General features: G+C 47.0%; 2 protein-coding genes across 2 annotated transcripts in view; one reads left to right on the forward strand and one right to left on the reverse strand.

Annotated features, from left to right (window-relative positions):
• The window catches only part of LOC144095630 (tight junction protein 1-like), a 432,906-nt gene that overhangs the window by 90,946 nt on the left and 319,527 nt on the right, over positions 1-22,433 (forward strand). The window contains exons 7-8 of the mRNA XM_077629302.1: positions 2,136-2,239; positions 4,217-4,458. Coding sequence (XP_077485428.1) covers positions 2,136-2,239; positions 4,217-4,458 — 346 coding nt within the window. The remainder of the gene's footprint in view (positions 1-2,135; positions 2,240-4,216; positions 4,459-22,433) is intronic.
• Positions 12,824-21,395, reverse strand: LOC144094215 (uncharacterized). The gene is made up of 3 exons (XM_077628142.1): positions 18,716-21,395; positions 16,606-16,787; positions 12,824-16,546 (listed from the first exon to the last, which is right to left on the reverse strand). The coding sequence occupies exons 1-3, from the start codon at positions 18,854-18,856 to the stop codon at positions 16,519-16,521; spliced, it is 351 nt and encodes a 116-aa protein (XP_077484268.1). The 5' UTR covers positions 18,857-21,395; the 3' UTR covers positions 12,824-16,518.

The raw sequence follows: 22,433 nt of genomic DNA on the forward strand, positions 1-22,433 counted from the left end.
CATCTGCAACTTCAGCGCAGTTGTGTCTACTTTTTGTCCTTGTCTACTTTTTGTCCGCCAGCACTGCTTTTCAATGTAACTTGAACAAATTGGCCTCTGTTGACTGATTAGCGTTTTCCAGTGACAAAGAGGAGGCTACTCACTGAATGCAGGGAGCGTTTACAGGTTAGAAAAGGCCATAGCTGCCTGGCATTGGCTGTGTTCACAAGCAAACTGCTCTATAGATGCCAGTGTTTATCAGTGATTGTAGAATCTCCAAGGCTACGCTAGACTGCCATTCACTTCTTGCAGCCAGGGATCATGGACGTCATTGAGTGGTGGGGAAAAGAAATATTCCATTCTTAAACTTGTGGGGACCTGCCCTGCAGCCCCGAGTTTGCTTTCCCACGAGGCACCATGCAGCGGCAGTCTCACCTCGAGGCTGAGCGCATTCCCTTCTCAGTTACATTAACTGGCAAGAGAGGGCGCCAGCATCGCTGCGCGAGAGACTGCCAAAGCCCGCGCGCGGGAGAGGGGGCATGGGGGCTTCGGCTGGGATCGTCGGCGCGGGCGGACGTGTCGCTCGCGGCTGCGCTCTTCGCCGGCGGGGCGAGGAAGTGATGGGGAGTCAGGCTCCCGTACTCTTCCCGTCCGGCCTTCGGAGTATATATCCCTTGCCCTAGCGCAGGCGAACATTCGCTGGGAACCTTGCTGGTGAGTCGGGACGACCTTGATTCATTAGCGTACCTTGTTGCTAGCTGGCGTTATTGTTTCTGTAGCAATAAATGCCTGTTTGAGTCAGCCAATGTGTTGTTCCTTTGTTCCCCCAGAGCAAGGCCCGCCGTGGTCGGCGAGCGCTCAGTAGCGTACGCGATCACGGGGTGGGGTCCGGGTGGCTTTGAACCGTGTCAGCCGCGATTGAGTGGGGAGAACGTACTTATCTCCCCAATTCAAACCCCACAAACTTCTTGGCAACTCATATCCCAACAGTATATTTTTAGTAGTTCCATCTCCATCCAATTTCTGGCATAGAAATTGGATGGAGTTACCCTTAGTATTTACTTAGGGAGGTACTGACCGTAGATCTGTTGCGCCCATCAGCATGAGGCCGGCATGATGAAGGAAAAATGATTGCTTTTAATGGCTGGAATGCTAGAACGTCTAATGGCGTGGAGCCGAGAAGCACTTTGCACGGGCACGAGGAGCAAGCTCGATTCGACCGCACTTCGACGTCGTTATCTTCGCCGACTTGTGCTGCTCCTGCTGCGCAAGGCTGCTGCTGCTGCTACAGATCCAGACCATGAGAGGGAAATAACTAGAAGAATTAGAATGGAGTGCAGTGCATATGGCAGCTTCTCTCAGATTATGAATGACAGTTTACCAATATCCCTCAAGAGGAAAGTGTACAACAGCTTTATCTTACCAGTACTCACCTATGGGGCAGCAGTGTGCTAATGAAAACGATTCAGCTTAATTTAAGGACAACGCAGCGAGCTGTGGAAAGAAAAATGATTGGTCTAATGCTAAGAGACATGATGCGGGCAGAATGGGTGAGGGAACAAACACGAGTTAATGACAGCCCAGTCGAAATCAAGAGGAAGAAAAGGGCTTGGGCAGGACATGTGATGCGAAGGCAAGATAACCGCTGGTCCTTACGGGTAATGCAGTGGATTCCAAGAGAAGGCAGGCGTCGCAGGGGGCATTAGAAGGTTAGGTGGGCGGATGAGATTAAGAAGTTTGAAGGCAAAGGGTGGATGGAGCTGGCAAAGGACAGGGTTAATTGGAGAGACATGGGAGAGGCCTTTGCCCTGCAGCGGGCATGTCCAGGTAGCTGCTGATGATGTCTAGTTTCAACTTGGGTCATTTATACACTGAAAATAGATTCAAATCATGATGTTGCTGAGCATTGTAAGCTCTTCACATGCGAGAAAAGTTGGAAAGAAGTAGCAAAAGTGAACACAAACTATCAGAATACCACTAAGGCAGACACTTCCCATTTTGTGGAGGCTGCTGTTCCAACTGACTATTTTCATTAAGCACGAGTAGTGTCTCTTGGTAGACAGTGCTAGCTGGTGCCTCCGCTACAAGTAGCCACAGGTCCAGACTTTGAAGTGAAGTTTGGCAGATGCTGTGTGAATGACTCCTTTCCTATGCAGATTTTGGCCTTGTGCTTGGCTGCTGCATCTTTGTCAAGGAAGTCAGCAGCCGGTCATTGGCCGAGCGAGACGGGACCATTCAGGAAGGCGACGTTGTGCTCAAGGTGAGCTATGAGCCACTGTTGGCTGCATGGTCAGTCATTCATTAACTGTGAGCCATATTTTGTGAATTACCTCCAATTCATTTATTCAACATCATTGAGATGTTCAACATCATCGAGAAACAAAAAGCCGGTGCAAAGGCCCAACAGAGGTTGACGCACCCTACAGGAACTTGAAGATCACATGTTTTCACACATGCGTGAACGTGGCAACAAAATAGTATGATGAGAGCACGCACAGTTAAGAAAAGCAAGAACTAGTTTGATTGGCCTTACATTAGGCTCAGCAGTACTGAGCTGGACATCAATTCATATACATTGTTTACTAATAAATGTGGAAGAATGTAGGATTATGGCTGCACGACATTCAGAGCCATAATTTTTCGTGTTCAACTCTTTCCGCTGGCCGATTGTTCCTTTCTTGAGGGAGTCAGTGAGAGTATGCTTTGAATACAAAATCGTGGAGAGCGAGTACTGCAGTATTCCGAGCCAGGTGGCGACATCCTTTTTTTCACCTCTCGAGACAGCTTCTAATATGCTGGCCTTCGCTTCTGAGGAGAGGACCGTGCACTTTCCACTCATGCTGTTGTAAGCGCCAGGCAAGGCGTGCAAGCAGTGATCCGACACACTATGGCAAACAGATGAAGACACACTTTACCCATGCTGATATGCACTGCATACGCCTACAAAACAGAAGTAGGCATAAACTCCTAAACGCCAGACGTAGCTGTCGCGTCACTCCAGGTTTAACCAGAGCTAAACCACAGCCATTTTTTTAGAAGTCTCACCATTCCGATGTCGATGTGCATTCCCCCTTGCTTGCGTTCATGTTGTTCGTCCAGCGCGCCAAAACTGGGTGCTCGTCACAAGCTTACAGGTGTTGCTCGACATAGCTGCATCCTAAGGCTTTACCGAATTATTGACTGTTTTTTCTTTTCGGGGCCTATGGAGCATTTTATAAATCGACCTTCGGCTAACTCGGGTGCCTCTTCCTGTCCCTTCAACTGCGAATTAATGAGGCTTTACTTGTTATTTTACTTGCTATTTATGTTATTCTTTGTTGCCAGTCCTCTCATTTTATGAATTTCTTTTTGTGTGACCACATTACAGGTCAGATACTCTTATGGCGTCTAATCAAGTAGTATACATTTCTGCGCACATCATGTTTTTTCTGTTCGGTGCTGAAGCAGTCTAGTTTTGTTGACTTCAATTACAAAGACCATACATTATTTTGAAGAAAGCAAGGGCAACAACGTTTGCTTGTTTGTCTTTTCTGAATTTTTTCTTTTCTGAACAGATATTTGAAGCCATTTTTTCTGCATGTTTGCATTTGATTTATATTCGAAAATTTTAATATTCACACACCCCTATAGATAATTAATCACTGCATGATAGTTGATGACCAACTCGTGTGCGGACATCTTGAGTGATACTGGTGCAGCATGATACGTGGCAGGAGACCAGCTTGATGCTCAGCGCTACATGCTTGTGGTTCAGGCCTGGGAATTTCCAGCCAGCCGTGGTGCATGGGCATTGGTGTTGTCTCTTCTGTATACGTGATCTGAGATCCTGATGTGCCATTGTGCTCCTTTAAAGAGACACCATCCAGATGCTGTTCTTATCTGGTAGCATTTATTGCTGAGCGAATTGGATTCAAACATGTGGTGCTAATGCAGAGAAGGAATCTAGGATCACTGTTTGGAAGTGAGAGGTGGTGTAGCTTAGTTCTGGCATCGCTGCCTTTTGCTTGCAAAAGCTGCTGGTGGAGATGATGCCTTTGCTTCGTGTTTTTACCTTTCCTGATGTATAAAAGCACTCTCTTCAGTGTACAGTCATGTAAATGTAGTACTAATCTATTCACATGAATTCTTCACTGGGTGACCGCTTGCGCCCTGAGGGGTCACAAACTGAACAGTGCACTCTTGATGTTTTTACGGGACACGTTTTTATTGTATTAAGTGTCTGTGGGTGGTCGTCCAGATCAACAGCACCAGTGTGGAGGGGCTGAGTCTGAAGGAGGCGCGCAAGCTGCTTGAAACGAGCAAGGAGCGCCTGCAGCTGGTGCTGCAACGGGAGGACGTGGGCAAGGCGGCCACCTCTTCCCCTCCGGTGGAGCAGTCCGCCCTCTCCCACATGCGGCCCCTGGAGGAGCGCGCTGCCAGCCAGAACCTGTACGTGCAGCCACCCACCCGCACAGCAGATGACAAGAACAACCTGTCCAGGTGCGTCCTTCCTCCTCCCAGCCAGGTGGGGCCATTAGGTGGAGGTATATGGTGGCAGTCTGAAAGTCGCACTAAGAATTCAATAATTTAAACAGCATAGACAGTAGTTTGATGCCACTTTTCACTGGGGTGCACAGAAAGGTGTGCAAGTTTTTGTTACTTTTTAAAAAGAAAAAAATATTTTGTTTCCGGAACAGTTCAATTTGTCACTGACAGGCGATGTTGCCTCCTTTTTGAGGTTGGATCCGCGGCTGCCTTTGAATAAGGCAATATATACCGTATAAACGCGTGTATGGCCGCACCTTTTTTTTCTGAAGGAAACATTAAAAAAAGATCGCTGTAAGGACGCACCAAAACTTTCCACGACCTATGTGGGAATAACCGTTCCGGTTGCGAGCAATAGGTTACTTGGATCGCGGAGGCCACGCTCGCACACAGTAGCTTCCAAGCGCCGCTCACGGATGGCGCCCGAGGCCGCGGGTTATCATCATCATCGTCGACTTTTTCCTCCGCTACAGTGCTCTAGAATATGGGTAGTGGGTTCAGGAGCCGGCGCGCTCCATGCGATGCGGTGAGGCGGCGAGTGTCGACAGGTCCCGGATGTAAGCGGTGGCACTGTTGTAGCGTGGGCTGTAGGCTCGGCGCGCGCGCGGCTAGCAGTCCCGCCAAGCTGCCTGTAGCTGTTTGTTGCTTTTTGTGCGGTGCATTTTTCCTCTTTGTGAGTTCGCGGCGTTAAGACTACGGTCATGCCGAATCGTCGGCGTCAACGGCATTGTTTCGCTCCCGGGTGCAAAACGGGATACCAGTGGACGAAAGGCGATCAGCCGTCGCTCTAAGCTGTGCCAAAGGATGAGAACCGACGGAAGCAGTGGGAACGCAACCTTCATCGAAAAGATAAGGTTTTGGACGAAACCTGCTGTGTGTGTGAGCTACATTTCGAGCCATCATGCATTGTGAGGGACTTTATACACATCATTGACGGCAAAGAAGTCCGCATCCCGCGTGGAAAGCCGGAACTTATACCCGATGCGGTGCCAACTTTGCTGCCGAACGCGCCGAGCTATCTGTCAAAGAAAACACCGCTACAGAGACCACCTAGAAAGAGGAAAAGCACAAGTACATATCCTAATGAAGCGAAGAGACCACAAAGTAATGCTTCCGACGTTAACAAGGAATCGAGGTGTCCGGGCATTGACACTGAGAGTAGCGTGTTGGCGAACGACCAAGACCCTTGTGAAGTTGACGAAGCATCTGTGCCGGACGATTTTTCTAAGGTGGATGTTCCTTCAGAATACTGGAGTTTTATGTTTTGACAAGGCTGCATTTTTATGTTAAATCAATCAATGAGTCGCGAGAAGCTCGCAGGAAAAAGAAGCTTCATGCTAAGATGGGCAAGTGCTCATAGTCGCGCGGCTAAATATACTGTGCAAACAAGAAAACACGGCATTCCTTTGAGAAATTCAAGAATATGTCTCACACTGTGCATAATTGGAGCGCTGCAATAAAGGAGTGCTTTATTTTATAAAAGTTATTTTATCTTGTCTTGCATTCATCAGCGTTTATACATCGGCGGCAATTGACCCTTCGTTTTGATGAAAAAAATGCATGCATCAAAACAACAATTAAAACAGGGGCAGGTAGAAGATTCATGTAAAAAGGAAAGGAACGCCGACCAAAGGTTGTTAGAAAAAAAAACGTTTCGGCTTCCCTACGGAAGCCTTGATCAGAGTTATCAAGGCTTCCATAGGGAAGCCAGAACGTCTTCTTTCTTAACAACAACCTTTGGTCGGCGTTCCTTTCCTTTTTACAAAACAGAGGCATGCATACCACACTTAAAATTATCGCATTCACATATAGTACGCTGTACACACAACGGTCTCTAAGTGAAGCGTTTTTTTTATTCCAATTTCTTCTTGCCCCGCCCCTCTACTAAAACACTTCCGATGGCTCAAGCTGGAGTACACTCGGCCACGTTTGCCGACAGCTTCGAGTTGGCCGCTGGATAACCCCGACGATCGATCGATAGAATGTTTGCTCCTCTCCCTGTACGCAGCCTTTCCTATGGGAGGCGATAATACTAGTATGCACTAACGTTGAAATATGGGAGCCGTACCTGCAAAAAAGCACGATCAGCGTTGCGAAGCATTAACGGGGCCGCTCGTCCGCACCACCGCGCTATCGGCTGTTGGCTACTACTACATCTAATTTTCTTGATTCGCCGACAATATCTGTGTACAGCTTCACCTATTTGTAGGACTTGTTTTAAAAGACAGAGCCTTGCTTATTTCTCTGACGATTCTATGCACAGCGCGCATCCACGGCGCGGCGCGCCGCATTTCATACAGCCCATGCTCTCGTGGCGCCATCTGGTATCGTCGACACAAGTCGCCTCACCGCTGGCCGCTCCCTGAATCCACTACCCATATTCTAGAGCACTGTACCTCCGCTGCGAGCTCCCGCTATGCATGTCGGCATCAGTATCACCGGCTCCAGTTTTTTGTGGCTGTCAAAGGCATGGGAGTTATGGTAGCGCGTTAGTTCAAGGTAGTTGTGGCTTTCGTGTGCTGCCGCTGTACATTGCAATTTTAGCACGATGGGCAAGCACCTTAATAGCTACGGGGGTGGGAGTTTGCTCTCCAACACGGCAAGCTTGTGGCGGGCAGGAAATTTGATGTGGCCGAGAAGTGTGTGATGATGGTGCAACAAAAAGGATACATAGAGAAACACAAGCTGCGAAAAGTGCACTTTCCGAGGCGAGCTCTGGAAGTTTCCCGAACTGGTAGAGCTGCTCTGCTAGGTGATGGAAGTGCAGAACAACGGCTACGCATTGACAACAGACATGATGCGCGGCTTCTTTTGGGATGAGCGTGCTCGAGAGCTCGGAAGACTCCGCGAGTGACGACTGAACATGGAATAAATGTTGCTCATTCCCTAATGAATGTGTTTTTGTTTTAAAAATTTTTTTTTTCACACATCGCGTATATGGACTACACCCCGAAAATTGGCCCCAAATCTGGAAGAAAAAGTGTGGCCCTTACACTCGTTCATATGGTAAATAAGCATGAACAGCTGTACATGCAGGTATATCAAGGAGGACACGGTGAAAGATAGTGGAGATGAACAAGTCTGGTTGCTTGTCTCTTGTTTGGTGCCGTAAAAGCAGCGTGGAAAAACTGCAATAACTGTCACAGAAATAAAAAATAATACAACTTAAAATGGCAAGGAACTAGAGTTGGATTAAAGTAAAAAAAGAAGTATAAGATGGACAAAACAGCCAGTTTAGATGCAAAAGGTGTGCGAGTAATATGTATCTACGTACAGACTACTGGCACAACTGAAGCTGCAACTGTCGGAATGTAACTACTAGTATTTCGGCATGAATATGTATATTTTTAATAAAAAATGCACATGTCTTTTTGTGCATTTCTCTAAAAGTCAAATGCTCACGTCTGTAGTTTTCAAACAGTCAAAATTTTACTTTTTTGTTTCCTTTGGAACCCGCTGTATTTATAGGCATTAGGCAGGGTATATATATTTCAGAATCACCTCCAGCCTTCAAGATGGCCTTAGGCAGGAGTGGAACAGACATTATAGAAGTATAGCAGAAAAAAAGCGCAACAAGATGCCATTCAAGAGACAATCAGACATGATCAGCCCTCTTGTGCAGAAGGCCTTTGACAAAAATGTGCGCTGAATGATCTGCACATGAGCGCTCAAGCACATGTTGTAATCAAGAGAAGGAAACTACAATTTGTGTAAAATTATAACAGAACAATGGTGTAGCATGCACATGCCCAACAAAAAGGATAAGGAAAATAGGAGGAAATAAATTTTGGTTTGAGCCCTGTTGTTTATGCAACGGCAGCATGAATACAGCAGAATATCGTTACAACGAACTTCACGGGACCGCCAAATTTAAATCGTTATTTTGAAATATCGTAGTACTGAAAAACCATTATTTTCTTGTCAGTAATGCATCACAAGAACTAAAATTACGTACCTTTGCAGCAGATTTACGTGTTGGTAAGTAAATAATAAACGATGACGCTGGGCACAGTTTAACTACAATTTATTGCTTGAAGAAGTCTGTTATCTTCTTCTGGCGAGTAGACGACAAGCGCTGCAGGACGAACGCCTCCAGATCTTCGACCTTCCTGTGCACGTCATCGGGGACATCTTTGCAGCGCCCGAGGAATGATCGGGTCTTCTCTAGAAAGACTAGGACATCCGAGCCGGAAACAATCTCTTCCTTTTCGTGCGCTGATCCAGTGTCGGCATCGTCTTCGTCGCTACTACATTCTTCTTGCTCACGCACTTGATTCACGATGTCTTCGGTGGTGAGCTCCGCGGATGTAGCCGCCGCGCTGTCGCTATCCACATAATTCGAAAGTCGCCGTCCACAGCGTTTTCTTGAGGGAGCCAGCTGCGACTCTCGATGTAGTTTTATGATCTTGTCCCGATTTTGAGCATCGTTGCCATTGTTGACGGTGTAATGTCAAGCTCCCTGCACAAGTCCGCTTGCTTTTTTCCAGCAGCTGCGACAGAATGTCCGCTTTTTCTTTAAGCGAAAACTGACGCCGCTTCTTTTTACGGGGGGCCAGGAGAACTCATTTTCAGCAAAGCTAATGCACAACACAATCACAGCGCCGATAACTTTGCAGATCCTAACGTTCGCTGTTGACGTGGTGACACTGCGCTGAGTAGACTACTGCGCAGTATGTGACCACACGCTGGATGGATGATAATGGCCTTACCCTTTGTATCGGGCGGCAGCTTGGGCCACCTAGCCTATATTCATTCAACGCGACACTCGCGTGATGGTGATACCGCTGGGGCTGTATCCGTTGCAACGAGTTCACCAGCGCATAGCTGATGCTTCGGATGATGATGACAGGCGTCAGCTTCAGGGATTTGGTACGGAACTTCGACGGAACTTCGTAATAACGAAGCGTCTTGCGACGAATGCGAGATTAAATTACATACGTTATTCTGAAATATTCGGTAATTTGAAATTCGTAGTACTGAAAGTTTTTTACATTGAAAGTATAGGCATTTTGGCGGGGATTTAAAAAAAATTCGTAAAACTGAATGTTTCGTTAATCTGATGTTCGTAGTAACGTGATTTTACTGTAGATGACAAGACTGGTTGCTTGTCTCTCGTTTGCCCTTAACGTCTTTTCACGCTGCTTTCATGAGAGAATTCTTTTTTTTCTTCTTTATGGCAGTGTTGGCCAAAGTGTGAAGTAAATCATTCTTTTTTAAATATTATCGCATGGCACCACCGGGATCTTGACCTCCACATGCGTATGGTGCTTTACCAAGTTGATCTTGACAGTCGCTGTAGTAGCTCAGCTGCTAGAACACCGCAGCAACATGGATAGGGCATGAGTTTGCATCTTATCATCAGCGGCGTGTGTTTGTGTTTCATTCTACTTTCTGGAGATTTACCTTCCATCTTTATAAAGAACGGTTACTCAACTGATTTCACACCATCACCATCGTCAATAAATTTCACTCAGTCTCTTCGTCGAGAGTAGGTGTCAGCATGAAATGTCTTCGCAGTATAGGAGTACAGTGGAACCCCGTTCATACGTTTTTCACCGGACCGCGAAAAAAAATAATGTAACAGCCGGGAAAACGCAACAGTGAGGAACGGTCCGAAAATTAATGAAAACAGTGCAGCTTTGCCTTGAAACAATTTATTTCGACATCAAGAGAACTTAGGCCTTAAATAAATCGAGAACGGTCGATTGCCGTTTTTTCCGCTCGCTGGAAAACACCACGCATTTCTCGATGGCCTGGAAAGCCGCATTGCTCTTAGCGTCGCTTTGAGGTGCGACGTACTTGCGGAGGAGGTCCAGAGCCGCGACGGCTTCTCCAAAGCTCGGGTGCGCCAACTCCCCGGAATCATGCGGCTCGTGCTCCTCGTCGTCATCACAGTCTGAGGCTTCACTCACGACCGAGTCTGCAACGATCTCGGCGATACTCTGACACTCGGACGTCACGACAGCAGCATCCACGGCCACGTAGTCGTCATATGTGACTCCCGTGGCACCCAGCGCATTCAAAGCTTCACTCAGCTCTTGATCATGAGAGGCTGTTTCCGTCTCTTCAGCTTCCGTGGCAGTTTCCTCTCCGCCGTCCATGCGAAAGCCACACCGCACGAAGCAGTGCTGTGCAGTTGACGCGCTCAACGAACTCTCTCCTATGAGACGCCCCTCCGCTTCACGAAGTTCCTCAGCGACGGAGACAGTAAAGCGTACATTGCCGTTTGCGATGCACAGGTGTATGGTCCTCTGAACATCGAAAAGGAGGACTGCACAAACCATGTTGCTAAACGTTTAGGAAGCGCTCTCTGCCAGCTCAAAACACCACTGCCACGTGGACAAAAGCTGAAAGAATCAGCTGTGACAAAGTTACAGACTTACTACCAGATAGCTGTGACTAGCAATCGAGGCAGCATTCAAAAGATGTATTCTGCCATATGCGCAAGTTATTTCCACTCCTGCTCTAGTGATGGGGCTAGCAGCCACAAGTTTTGCCCGAGGGACCAGAGTTGTGGTGCAAACACAGGCGAGCTGAAGCCCTCTGCCAGCCTGCACCCAACACACGCCCCTCCTCACTAAAGCCCAAGGGAAGGCAGTCCTTCCTATATAGTAGAATCTGGCTGCTTTGCCCAAAGACCAAGTTGGTGTGCTCCCAGGTCACCAGCTGCTAATACTTACTGCCTCTAGAAATGAGAGGCGGATCAAAAAGATGTCTGCCTTCCAGACTGCTGAGGCACGAGCCCACCATCGCAGTATGGCAAAAAGGGCTCGTGTTGAAGACTCGAGTCGCAAGGGCCGGGAGGGTCTTACGTACAGTGCTGGCCAGTTTTAGTGATAGTGGACATTTGCAGGACAGCCAATTTCTCATTTTGGGAAAGTTTCATGCATACCCAATTGATTTTCAGTATATACACGTCTTTCAAACTTTCAATTGCTGTTTTCTCCTTTCGCAATTTTTGGCAATTTTCAGTTTGTGCACACATTTTTCCACACTTCTATCAGACTTATTTTAACGAAACTTGGCACACTTGTTCTTTAATATGTAGAGCACACCGGTATCTATTTATAATAACAATATACTTATGATATCATTATGCTAATTGGAACTAACTTATTAGACGCATAGAGAATAGAAGCATTGCAAATTTGCAAATTTTTTTTAACTACTGGCTTCTCCCAAAAGAAAGTTGTGGCTAGTTTTCAGTGTTCTACAGTTATTATGGAATAGAATAAGCCGTTTTTCCATGTTCCTTGTGAAAAATTAATATGTAAAAAAGTGTGCACAGAAGTCCCTTTCTTTTCAACTTTAGGTGAACATTGAACAAACTCTAGTGAAGCTACAGAAAAACTAATTAGTGTTTTGGAAAGGGCAGAAAAAACTCTATAAGCACACAGAATTTCATTGCTCTACAGCACTTATTAAAAAAAAAGTGTCTTCGAGTAGCATCTCCCATTAATACAAATTCGTAAAATTTCCCAGCTGGAGTGCATTATTGGACGCATAGACTGTTGGGCAAGTTGGTACATTGCAAACACGTACAAGCGCACAAGAGCATGGACAAAGAAAGACTTGAACAACATGATTGCTTTGAGTGCATTTTGGAGTGCATTGTGTGCAATATGCACAATTTTGGATGTTCTTGAACACTACGGATGATATGAACACACGAGCCATGAATGCACCCTCAAACAGCAAGTGCTGCCTGCACATCGCTGACATCGCAGTAGCAGTCGTGCTGTCTATGCACCACAAATAGTGAGCTGTGGCCATGCAGCTGTAAATAAATCCCGTCAACAGGAAACGGATCTTCACGAATGCATTTCCCATGCTGCATACAGATTGTTTGTTTTGGATCATGCAAAATTCGTTGAATATTCTTTCATAATCTGTACATGAAACGTGAACATAAAGCTTAACCTTATCATCCTGTATAGATCACTGCCACAAAGATTTCATTCCATGCTATCAAACCAGTTGATTCATTTTCGGCTCAGACTAGTGGAGAGTGGAACTTTTAGAAGAACTTTTTGTTGGGCTAGATGGTGCATACTGTAACAAAAGAACTGTAGCGCGACCATGATGAACACAAGACAGAGGCACACAGGACTAGCGCTGTCTTGTGTTCGTCTTGGTCGCGCTACAGTTCTTTTGTTACAGAGTGGAACTGCCTTCCCCCATCCATCAGAATGGTCAACTGTAACTTTTAGCATTTTCTTGGTCTTGAGTGTGCTCTGTGTTTCATGCCTTTTTTTTTTTTGCTTTGTTCCATTGTTAAATGTAATGCCCATGTCCCCCTCTGCAATGTGACTTGATTTAGTTTTCTTCTAAAGTAGCACATTGTCTTTCTTGCCCTTTTTGCTACGAACACTTTTGCTTACGTTTATACTTTGTTCTTGGCTCATATGGTTTGTACTACTGTATAAATACGTGTAAGAGCCACACTTTTTTTTTTCTTCGAGATTCAAGGGCCAACTTTCGGTGTGTGGCTCAGCCCATACATGTGATTTGCGAAAAAAAACAACTTTTTTTTAAGTAAAAACAACCAATTAGGAAATCAGTGGTATTTATTCTATGTTCAAACGCCACTCGTGGAGTCTTCCGACTCTGAGCTGGTGCTGTGCTCTGGTGCACACTCATTCCACAAGAAGTCGCACAGCACGTCCGCTGTCAACGCGTAGCCGTTGTTCCGCACTTCCATCACCTAGCAGAGCAGCTCTTCTTCCAGTTCGGGAAACTTCCACGGCTTGCCTCGGAAAGTGCGCTTTTTGCAGCTTGTGTTCCTCAGTGCATCCTTTTGGTTGCACCATCGTCGGACGCACTTCTTGGCCACGGCGAATTTCTTGCCCACTGCACGCTTGTCGGGTTTGACAGCAAACTCCCAGCTGTGTAGCTATTAAGGTGCTTCACCCATTGTGCTAAAACTGCTAAAACTACAATGCTCGGCGGCAGCATGCGAAAGCCATAACTACGGTGAACCACAACTCCCGTACCTTTGATAGCCACAAAACGATGGAGCTGGTGAGGCTGATGCCTTATATAAATAGCGGGACCTCGCAGCAGAGGAAAAAGTTAACGATGATGATTATGAGCCATGGTCTCTGGTGCAATCCCTGGGCGGCACCTGGAAGCTCCTGTGCGCAGGCATCGCCTCCGCGATCAAGCAGGCTGTTGCTCGTAGCCAAAGCTGATCACGAAGGCCACGGCGCGTGCATTTTGAAGACTATTCTCAAGTGGGTCGTGTGGAAAGTTTGGGTGCAGCCCTTACACAGATATTTTTTTCTAATATTTCGTTTCGGAAAACAGGGTGCGGCCCATACACGGGTGCAGCCCTTACACACGTTTATACCGTACTTAAAACCTCGATGGTTCGAATCCAGTCAATCTGAAATCTTGGATAATTCGAAGAATTTCTGCGGTCCTGTAATTTCTAATGCAAATTTGACCGAATAATTTGAAGTGGTGGTCTGCACCAGCCTAGTTAGTTTGAATATAGTGAAAGCTCGTTAATTCGAATTTTTTGGATAATTCGAACTACACCACTTGGTCTGGCCAAGCTTCATAGAGAACTGTGTATAAAAAAGCCCGTTAATTCGAAAGCTAGCCGTTTCCACTACGGATAATTGGAACTACCTGCCGCCGCATCTGGGTGGCTTGGAACACAGCACGTTGCAAAAAAAAAAAAGCGCCGGAGAGTAGGGGTTGGCGGCTGCGGTGGCAGCTGCCTACCCTCTTTTCTGCGCAGCCTCCGAAACTCGCAACTAAATACTCGTTCATTCGAGCCCTGTTAATTCGGAAATAGTACGGATAAGCACTGTTGGCGTGGTCGCAGCCAACGGCCATGAAGTTACGTGCGAAAAAATTTTTTTTTCTTTGCTAGGGTCATCCATCCTTCTACCCCTTAGCCGTCAACCGAATCACGCAGTCAGCCGAGCCGCGATCATGACGCTGGCTCTTAGCGTTGTTCGCTGCAAAAAGTGTTTGCTGCTGTCGGGCGTTCCAATGATTGAGTGGCAGTAGACAGCATCCGCCCCAATCGTCCATCGCATGATAGATAAGGCAAACGTACTGAAAACGAGGCTTGCACAACCAGACAAGCGCTGGCACTCTGCCAAGTTCGCTTGCCCCCCTTGCTAGAGCTAACGTTAAAAGGTAAACACACCATGATGTTATCGCTGCACAGCATCTTAACGCACTGCCAAGAAATGCGTTGTGGACCATGAAACGGAGGGAAGCGTTAACAACTGACACTTTTTTTTTTCAAATTCTTAGGCAAAAATCGGCGGTGGGTGGGTTCAATATGCCAGTGGGTTCGTTACGCGAGTAAATACGGTACATGTACCGTAATGCAAATAATTCTTGTCAGTTTTTTCGAGGCCACTCGATAATTCGAACATCGGATAATTCAAACTTTTTTCCGGTCCTGTCAAGTTCTAATTAACGAGCTTTTTCAGTATCTGGGGTGCTGCGCTGAAATCCCCGATCTCGATTTCGCCGCAAACCGGTGAAGCGACGACCTCTCGTAGCCGCGAGTTGGCGCTGCAGAGAGATGGCAATAGTTGATATGTGAAGCTCCCCAGCCCCCAGCGCAAGACTCATTCTATAGTATGGCTTACATACCGTCGAAACATGGACCTGTGCTTGACACAACCCTTGTTGCTTCATGCCCACGACAGACCATTTCTTTGAGTGGTGTGTTGGGGCGTGAGGTAACTGGCACCTCTAACTACTTTAGTACCATCGCATGTAAGTCAACCTTTTTTTTGGAAAAAGGTGGTTTTGGTTGAGCGGCGGGTAGTGCGCACCCTGTGCCAGTGTCTGTTTATGGCATTATGCTTGGGGCTTCAGACAACAGCTAATTCATATGCAAATTGGTTCTGCTGAAGAAATTATGTATTGTGTGCTCTGGTGGTCGCTTCCTTGGACTAGGGATCGGTATTGCGAGATTGAACTTCCTATAATCTCCAAGGAATCCGAAACTACAGCACTGTTTGCAGTTTGGTTTGCCGCTATAGTCAATCGGTCCGCACGTGAGTATGAAAGAGAGGATGGAGCTCCATTTTTCACACTTGATCTCCATTGTCCTTGTGATCGCACCGTTAAGTGTTTATTGCTTTGAGTCGCAGTTCCATCGCGCAAGACACTGCAAAACAAAATGCGGTAGGGGGACAATGCAGGGGTGTAGGGGGTGGGGTATAAGGTAATTGCAAAGTTTGTCTACTACACGTAGCGCATTCCCGACAACGAATTTTTTTGCCTGGGTTTCATTTTTTTGCTGTGCTTGGTTAATTCGAAAACCTGGTTAATTTTTCTGGGTTTTTTGAGCAAAAGACACGACACAAAAGAAACGAGGTAGACAGGACATACTCGCTGGTTAATTTGAATATCTTCTACAGTCATAGTTACTTCAAATTAACAAGGTTTTAATAGTACTTCCATTATTTTATACGCATTTTGTACCGGCTGCTGCAGCCGATAAAACATGACAGCACGGGTGCAGGGGAAGGAACTTAGTGCTTTATAGCCACTACTGGAAAGAAGGGTGGCTTCCTCTCCCAGAGAAGCCGACTATGTGCGCATGTCCCGTGGCTTCCGGGACGATGATTTAGCTACCGATACATCCTCCTTTGTTTGGAAGGAAGAAAAAGAAAGAAAGCTCGGTTACAAACAAATCGGAATGTTGTATGTCACTCACACAGATGCCTTGTTGACTTTTCTTGCTTTGGAAATTTAAAGCACTTGTACAAAGTCCTTGTTGTACGTGAGGCGCCCAGGTGGTGCTCTCTGTTGTGTTTACTTCCTTAGTGCTGGTGCTGGCGAGGCAGTGCACGGGGGATCCTGCGTTGGAGGCGCTGTGCCGAGCTGTGGCTCGGTAGTACGTGACTGCGGTGGATCAGTGCGGGCCAAGGTTGCCGAATTGTTCGAACTGTTTGCGTCGTCGACGAAATCCGGCAGTTCCCTCGCAAAGGATTCGCTGGTCGGCAGCAGGTGCCGCCAGTTACATCGCAGAACTCTTCACTCTTTGGTGAGGACGTCGTACGACCTGCGAAACATGGACTGACGCTAGACTTGAGCTTTCGGTGACCACGTGCGCTTCCTCACCTGAACGACGTCACCTTTCTGCAGTGGAGCCAACGGCCGCTTGAGGCTTTCGGTCTGGCGATGCTTGTACGCCTGGTAGTACGCATGCTTGTACGCATGCTTGTACGCTGGGCAATGTGGTGCGAAGCTCGCGGCCCTGGAGGATCCCTGCAGGGGTTCGGCCGCACTCTAGAGGTGTGGTCCTGTAAGCAACAAGTCCCAACCAGAAATCTTGTTTAAGTTCAGTGGTTTTCTTTAGGATGCGCTTTACGATTTGCACACCCTTTTCCGTGAGACCATTTGATTGAGGGAATCGTGGACTCGAGGCGGTGTGTTTGAAATCATATCGCTTTGCAAAAGCAGCAAAGTCATTACTTGCGAACTGCAGACCGTTGTCTTTGCATACCTCCATTGGTATGCCGTATCGCGCAAAAATGGAGCTAGTTGACTCAATGACGCTCCTCGCTGACAAGTCATTGAGCAGTTCTACTTCGGGGAAGTTTGACAACGCATCGTGTAAACACAAGTAAGATTTCCCGCCGTACTGGAAGATGTCGATGGCCACTCGGTACCAGGGCTTTTCAGGCACAGGACGCATTTTCAGTGGCTCTCTTGGTTGGCTGTATGCGTACTGCATACATACGCTACACTTCTTGACAAACGCCTCAATGTCTGAGTTCATTCCAGGCCAGAAAACTAGACGTCGTGCCCTGAGTTTATTCTTTTTAATGCCCATATGGCCGTGATGGATTTTCTCTAACATTTCTCGTTGCAAGCTAGTTGGGATTATAACCTTGCAGCCTTTTAGCAGGATGCCTCTAACTTCGGACAGTTCGCCCTTGCTTGACTTCGGCGACCCTTCGATAGGAATACCATCACTTAGGCATTTTAGAACGGAGCTTCCATGTGTCGTCACTGACAAGTGAGCAAACCACACTTAAAGCATGAACTTCTACGTCATCACTCTGGATGCTCGTATCGTTCTCAACGGGGGCCCTTGATAGCATGTCGGCGAGCAGAAGTTTTTTTCCTGGAACGAAGCATATTGTGATGTCATAATGCATCAGCCTAAGAAAGAACCACTGCAGTCTCGGCGGCATATCGCCTACTGCTTTTTTGTAGATGGCAACTAATGGGTGGTGCTCTGTTTCCACAATAACCTGCCGACCGTAGACGAAGTGATGAAACTTTTTGCACCCGTATACGGTAGCCATTGCTTCCTTCTCTATTTGAGAATATCGCTGCTGCGCGACAGTGAGCACTTTGAAAGCGTAAGCCACGGGTTTCCAGGAATTGCCATGACACTGCAACAAAGCTGCGGCAATCCCATTCTCTGAAACATCCTGTGACACTTTTGTCAGCTTTTTTTCGGTCAAACATTGACAGGAGCGGTTGTTTGCTCATGCTATGGCATAGCAGTTTCCATTCACTCGCATGGTTATCTGTCCATTCGAAAGCTGTGTCTTGTCTGATTAGGCTCCTGAACAGAATCGTTCTTTGCGCCAGCGTGGGCAAAAATTTTCCAAAGTAATTTACGACTCCAAGCATTCGTAAAACTCCCGATTTGTCAGAGGGGTCGGGCATTTCCAACATACTTTTCACGAGTGCTGGGCTTGGTTTTATACCTTCTGCTCTGATAGCGTCGCCTAAGAACTCAACTTCTTGAACGCCAACTGTGCACTTCTCACGATTAAATGTGAGACTGGCCTGCTCAGCTTCTTGCAGCGCTGACCGCAGGCGCTCATCATGCTCCTGCCAGGAGGTGCCCCAGATTATTTTGTTGTCGATGTGCACTTTCACGCCAGGAAGCGATTCAGAAATTTCATTCAGTGTTTTCTGGAACACTTCAGATGTCGACGAAATAACTAAAGGCATCTGAAAAAAACGATATCGACCGAACGGTGTTGCAAAAGTACAAATCCTGGAGGTTTCTTCGTGGAATGGGATCTGATGGAACCCTGAGTTTGCGTCAAGTTTGGAGAACACTGTTGCGCCCGCTAGCTCAGATTCTATATCTTCTCGCCTTGGCATTTCGTAGTGTTCTCGCTTAATGCCATTCGTTTATCTTGCTAAGGTCCATACACACTCGGATATTGCCGTCTTTTTTGCGAATGATAACGAGAGGACTCACCCAGTCTGTGGCTTCTGTGACCTTGGTGATGATACCAGCGTTTTCCATTTGTTCAATTTCTAGCCGAAGCAGTTCTCGCAGAGCCAAAGGTACCCGTCTCGCTGTTTGGACAGCAGGTGTGGTGCCTTCACGCAGGGCCATGCGATAGTGGCGTCGAACACAGCCTGTGCCGCTGAACAGGTGTTGGTAATCACGAATGACTTTACAGTTGAATCCCGCTACAACGAAATCGACGGGACGTGCGAGAAATTTCGTTGTCGCGAAATTTCGCTGTCGAGAAATTAACCAAAAATGCAAGGCAATCACTCCAGCAAAACATAGTTTTATTGCCAGAAATCTGTGAGCTAAGCCTGCTTGCGTTTCACTGCCAGCAGCGGCGTCACGCGACTCTCGCACTCTGTTAACAGCGACATCGCAACGTCATCATCGTGTGTGCCAAGGAATTTTCTAATAACGTCGAAGGCATCCAGTACCTGCGATGAGGCTGCCGGGGCAGGTAAATCTTGAGCGGAGTCGTCTTCATGATCGGATGGCTCTTCCGGCTCGTGAACACTTTTGATGTCTTGATCGCTTTGTTCCTCGTGGACAACCACGTCCGCATCAGCGTCGAGGAAATCGTCCAGTGCTATGTCAGCAGGGACGTTTCCAGCATCCTGGAGCGATTTCCAAGTAACGTCAATCCCCGGAGTCGATGACGATGGTACACTTTCCGTGGCTGCAGTCATGCTGGTTGCCTTGCTGTCGACGAACCCAGCGTGCTTGAAGCAGTTGCGGATCACGCTGCACCGTGTTGCTCTCCATGCCGCAGCCATCATTTGTAAAGCCGTGAAAAGACTTTCGTCTCCCTACCAGTGTCGGTGTTCAGGAGAAGCCGCTGGATCAAACTCTCCCGGTAGGAAGACTTCATGCTCCGGATGATGCCTTGGTCCAGGGGTTGAATGACTGAGGTACAGTTCGGCGGGAAGAACTTCAGCTCCACACTTGACAGCTTGATGTCGTCAATGCAGTGCACTGAACAATTGTCCAAGAGCAAATAAACCTTTCGATTTTGTCTGCTCATGTCGCGGTCAAGTGCCACCACCCAGTCAGCAAAAATGGCACGGTTCATCCACGACCGGCTGCTTGCCACGTACTTGACAGGTAGAGGCCCGTCTCGTCTGCGTTATAAATATCAGACGGAGCGTAACTGCTCATTATGTCAGTCATGTTGTCCGCTGCCCATGCTGATGCGCCGTCAACGTCCGCAGATGCCAATTCACCGCACAAAACCTTGCCGATGATGTTATGCCTTTCTTTAAAGCGATTCAGCCATCCTATGCTTGCCTTAAAGTCATTCAGCCCTAGCAAACAAGCATAATTTAGGGCCTTCTGCTGTACAATTTTACCGCTCAGGGACATGTTTGTTGCTCGCGTATCGTCGAACCAAGCATAGACAGCCTTGTCGAGCTCTTCATACGTTGGTTGCGTCACTTTCTTGTGCTGCGCTGAAGTGCCCGATGAAGGTGCCTAATGCTGTCCTTATTTTTCAAAATCTTTGGTAGCGAACTCGGCGCGATGCCAAAATCTGTGGCAATTATTGGCTTCTTCTTCCCGCTTTCCTCTTTGGTGATAATTCTATCCTTTTCTTCTAGCGAAATAAACTTTCGCTTCTTCGTTGGCGGCGACATGGCAGAGGCGATCGACCAGATCAGACTGCAGCGAGAGATCGACGATCAGCACACACCAACACACAAGAAAATGGTGGCAAGGGCTGCGGAGAAGGTGGGGAGGGGAGGCTGGCGACTGGATTTGGATTTGTGTTTGGCCCTCGTAAGGCCGGCGGCCTTCGCATGGCGCCAACAAGTCTCCTCGCTGCTTCCCTATGATGAATAAACAACTCCCAACCAAATTTTTTAGAAGGAATACAGGAAAATGTAATAAACGTACATTCCGTGCATTATTTAGCTGCTCCAAGCCACTGCTTTAGCAGGGAATAATCTCATACAGCGCCCAACTTTTGAAGAAAGGCGGGCCACTGACTGGTGAAGGCTCTCGAAAAATTCGTAAAAGTGAATGCGTGCTCACAAAGTAATTCGTTTTCGAGGGAATTTTAATACATTAACTTCTATGAGGATTTCGCGGGGAATGAAAAATACTTCGTTGTGACGAAAATTTCATTGAAGCGGCATTCGTTGTGCCGGGATTCAACTTTATTAGAACTGTTCACTGTTACGTTGTGAACTTCCCGCTGCAGAAGCCCCAGTTCTTCGCATGCTTCAAGACCAAGTTGTAAACTAGGAAGCGCAAAATACCGGACGAGGGACAGAGTAAGGGACACAAAAACAGATTTACGAGCGCTACTACCAACTGTTTATTCATGCTGTGGGACAGGGGATATATAGGAACAGAATGCCGAGCATGCGCATGGAAAAGGCACAAAAACCGCACATCAGTCATGCGCACAAGTTAATCAAGAAAAGAATCTAAAAAGGCACATTCCAATGAATAAACGTGTACAGACGTGTCGATGACACAACGTTCGGACAGCTTACGGATATAATAAGCCTCTAGAACGGGCCTAGCCTTATCATTGGTGCTCTTGCCTAGAATCGTGGTCTTCTCCAACCTTGCCCTACACGTGCACGAAGCAAGGTGACGCATGAGATTAACACTATAGTAGGGTACAACTTTAGAAGACAGGAGAGGCGTGGCTCACAAGCAAGAAGATCACCTACGCTGTGACGCACGATATTAGCACTAGTGTCTTTGTTTTCTATATGCACTAGTGTCTTTGTTTTCTATATAGAAAACAAAGACACTAGTGCTAATATCGTGCGTCACATTGCTTCGTGCACGTGTAGGGCAAGGTTGGAGAAAACCACGGTTCTAGGCAAGAGCGGCAATGATAAGGCTAGGCTCGTTCTAGAGGCTTATTATATCCGAAAGCTGTCCGATCGTTGTGTCAGTGACACGTCAGTACACGTTTATTTATCGGAATGTGCCTTTTTAGATTCTTTTTTTAATTAACTTGTGCGCATGTCTGATGTGCGGTTTGTGTGATTGTGCGGTTTGTGTGCCTTTTCCACGCGCATGCTCGACAATTCTGTTCCTATATAACTTCTGTACCTCAGCATGAATAAACAGTTGGTAGTGGCGCTCGCGAACCTGTTTTTTGTGTTCCCTTACTCTGTCCGTCGTCCGGTTTTTTGCGCTTCCAAGTTTACAACATGCATCACCAACTAGCCCGGCAGCTTGCTCTCCTGAACTGCATTTATAGCTCTGTTAGCAGTATGCACTGGAAATCGCAGTCATGTCATAGCCAGTGCTGCTGCGATACCAGTAGTCAACACGAAACTGACAGCCACTGTTAGCAGCTTGCACGCCAAAGCACATTCATGTGGTTGCATTGTTTATTTTGGTTATCTGGCTCACACAAGTAATGAGAATAAGAGAATAAATATAAAGCATCATTAGCTTATTGAGGCCCAAAATGCTCATTCAGGCAGCCATCGTTGAGTTTGACGGGCCCCATGTTGAAATAACAGTAGTCAGAGCACGCTTTATGGCTCTGTTAGCAGTATGCACTGAAAATCGCAGTCATGTCATAGCCAGTGCAGCTGTGATACCAGTAGTCAACACGAAACTGACAGCCACTGTTAGCAGCTTGCACACCAAAGCACATTCATGTGGTTGCATTGTTTATATTGGTTATCTGGCTCACACAAGTAATGAGAATAAG

The sequence above is a fragment of the Amblyomma americanum genome, chromosome 6, assembly GCF_052857255.1.
Source record: "Amblyomma americanum isolate KBUSLIRL-KWMA chromosome 6, ASM5285725v1, whole genome shotgun sequence".
NCBI lineage: Eukaryota > Metazoa > Arthropoda > Arachnida > Ixodida > Ixodidae > Amblyomma > Amblyomma americanum.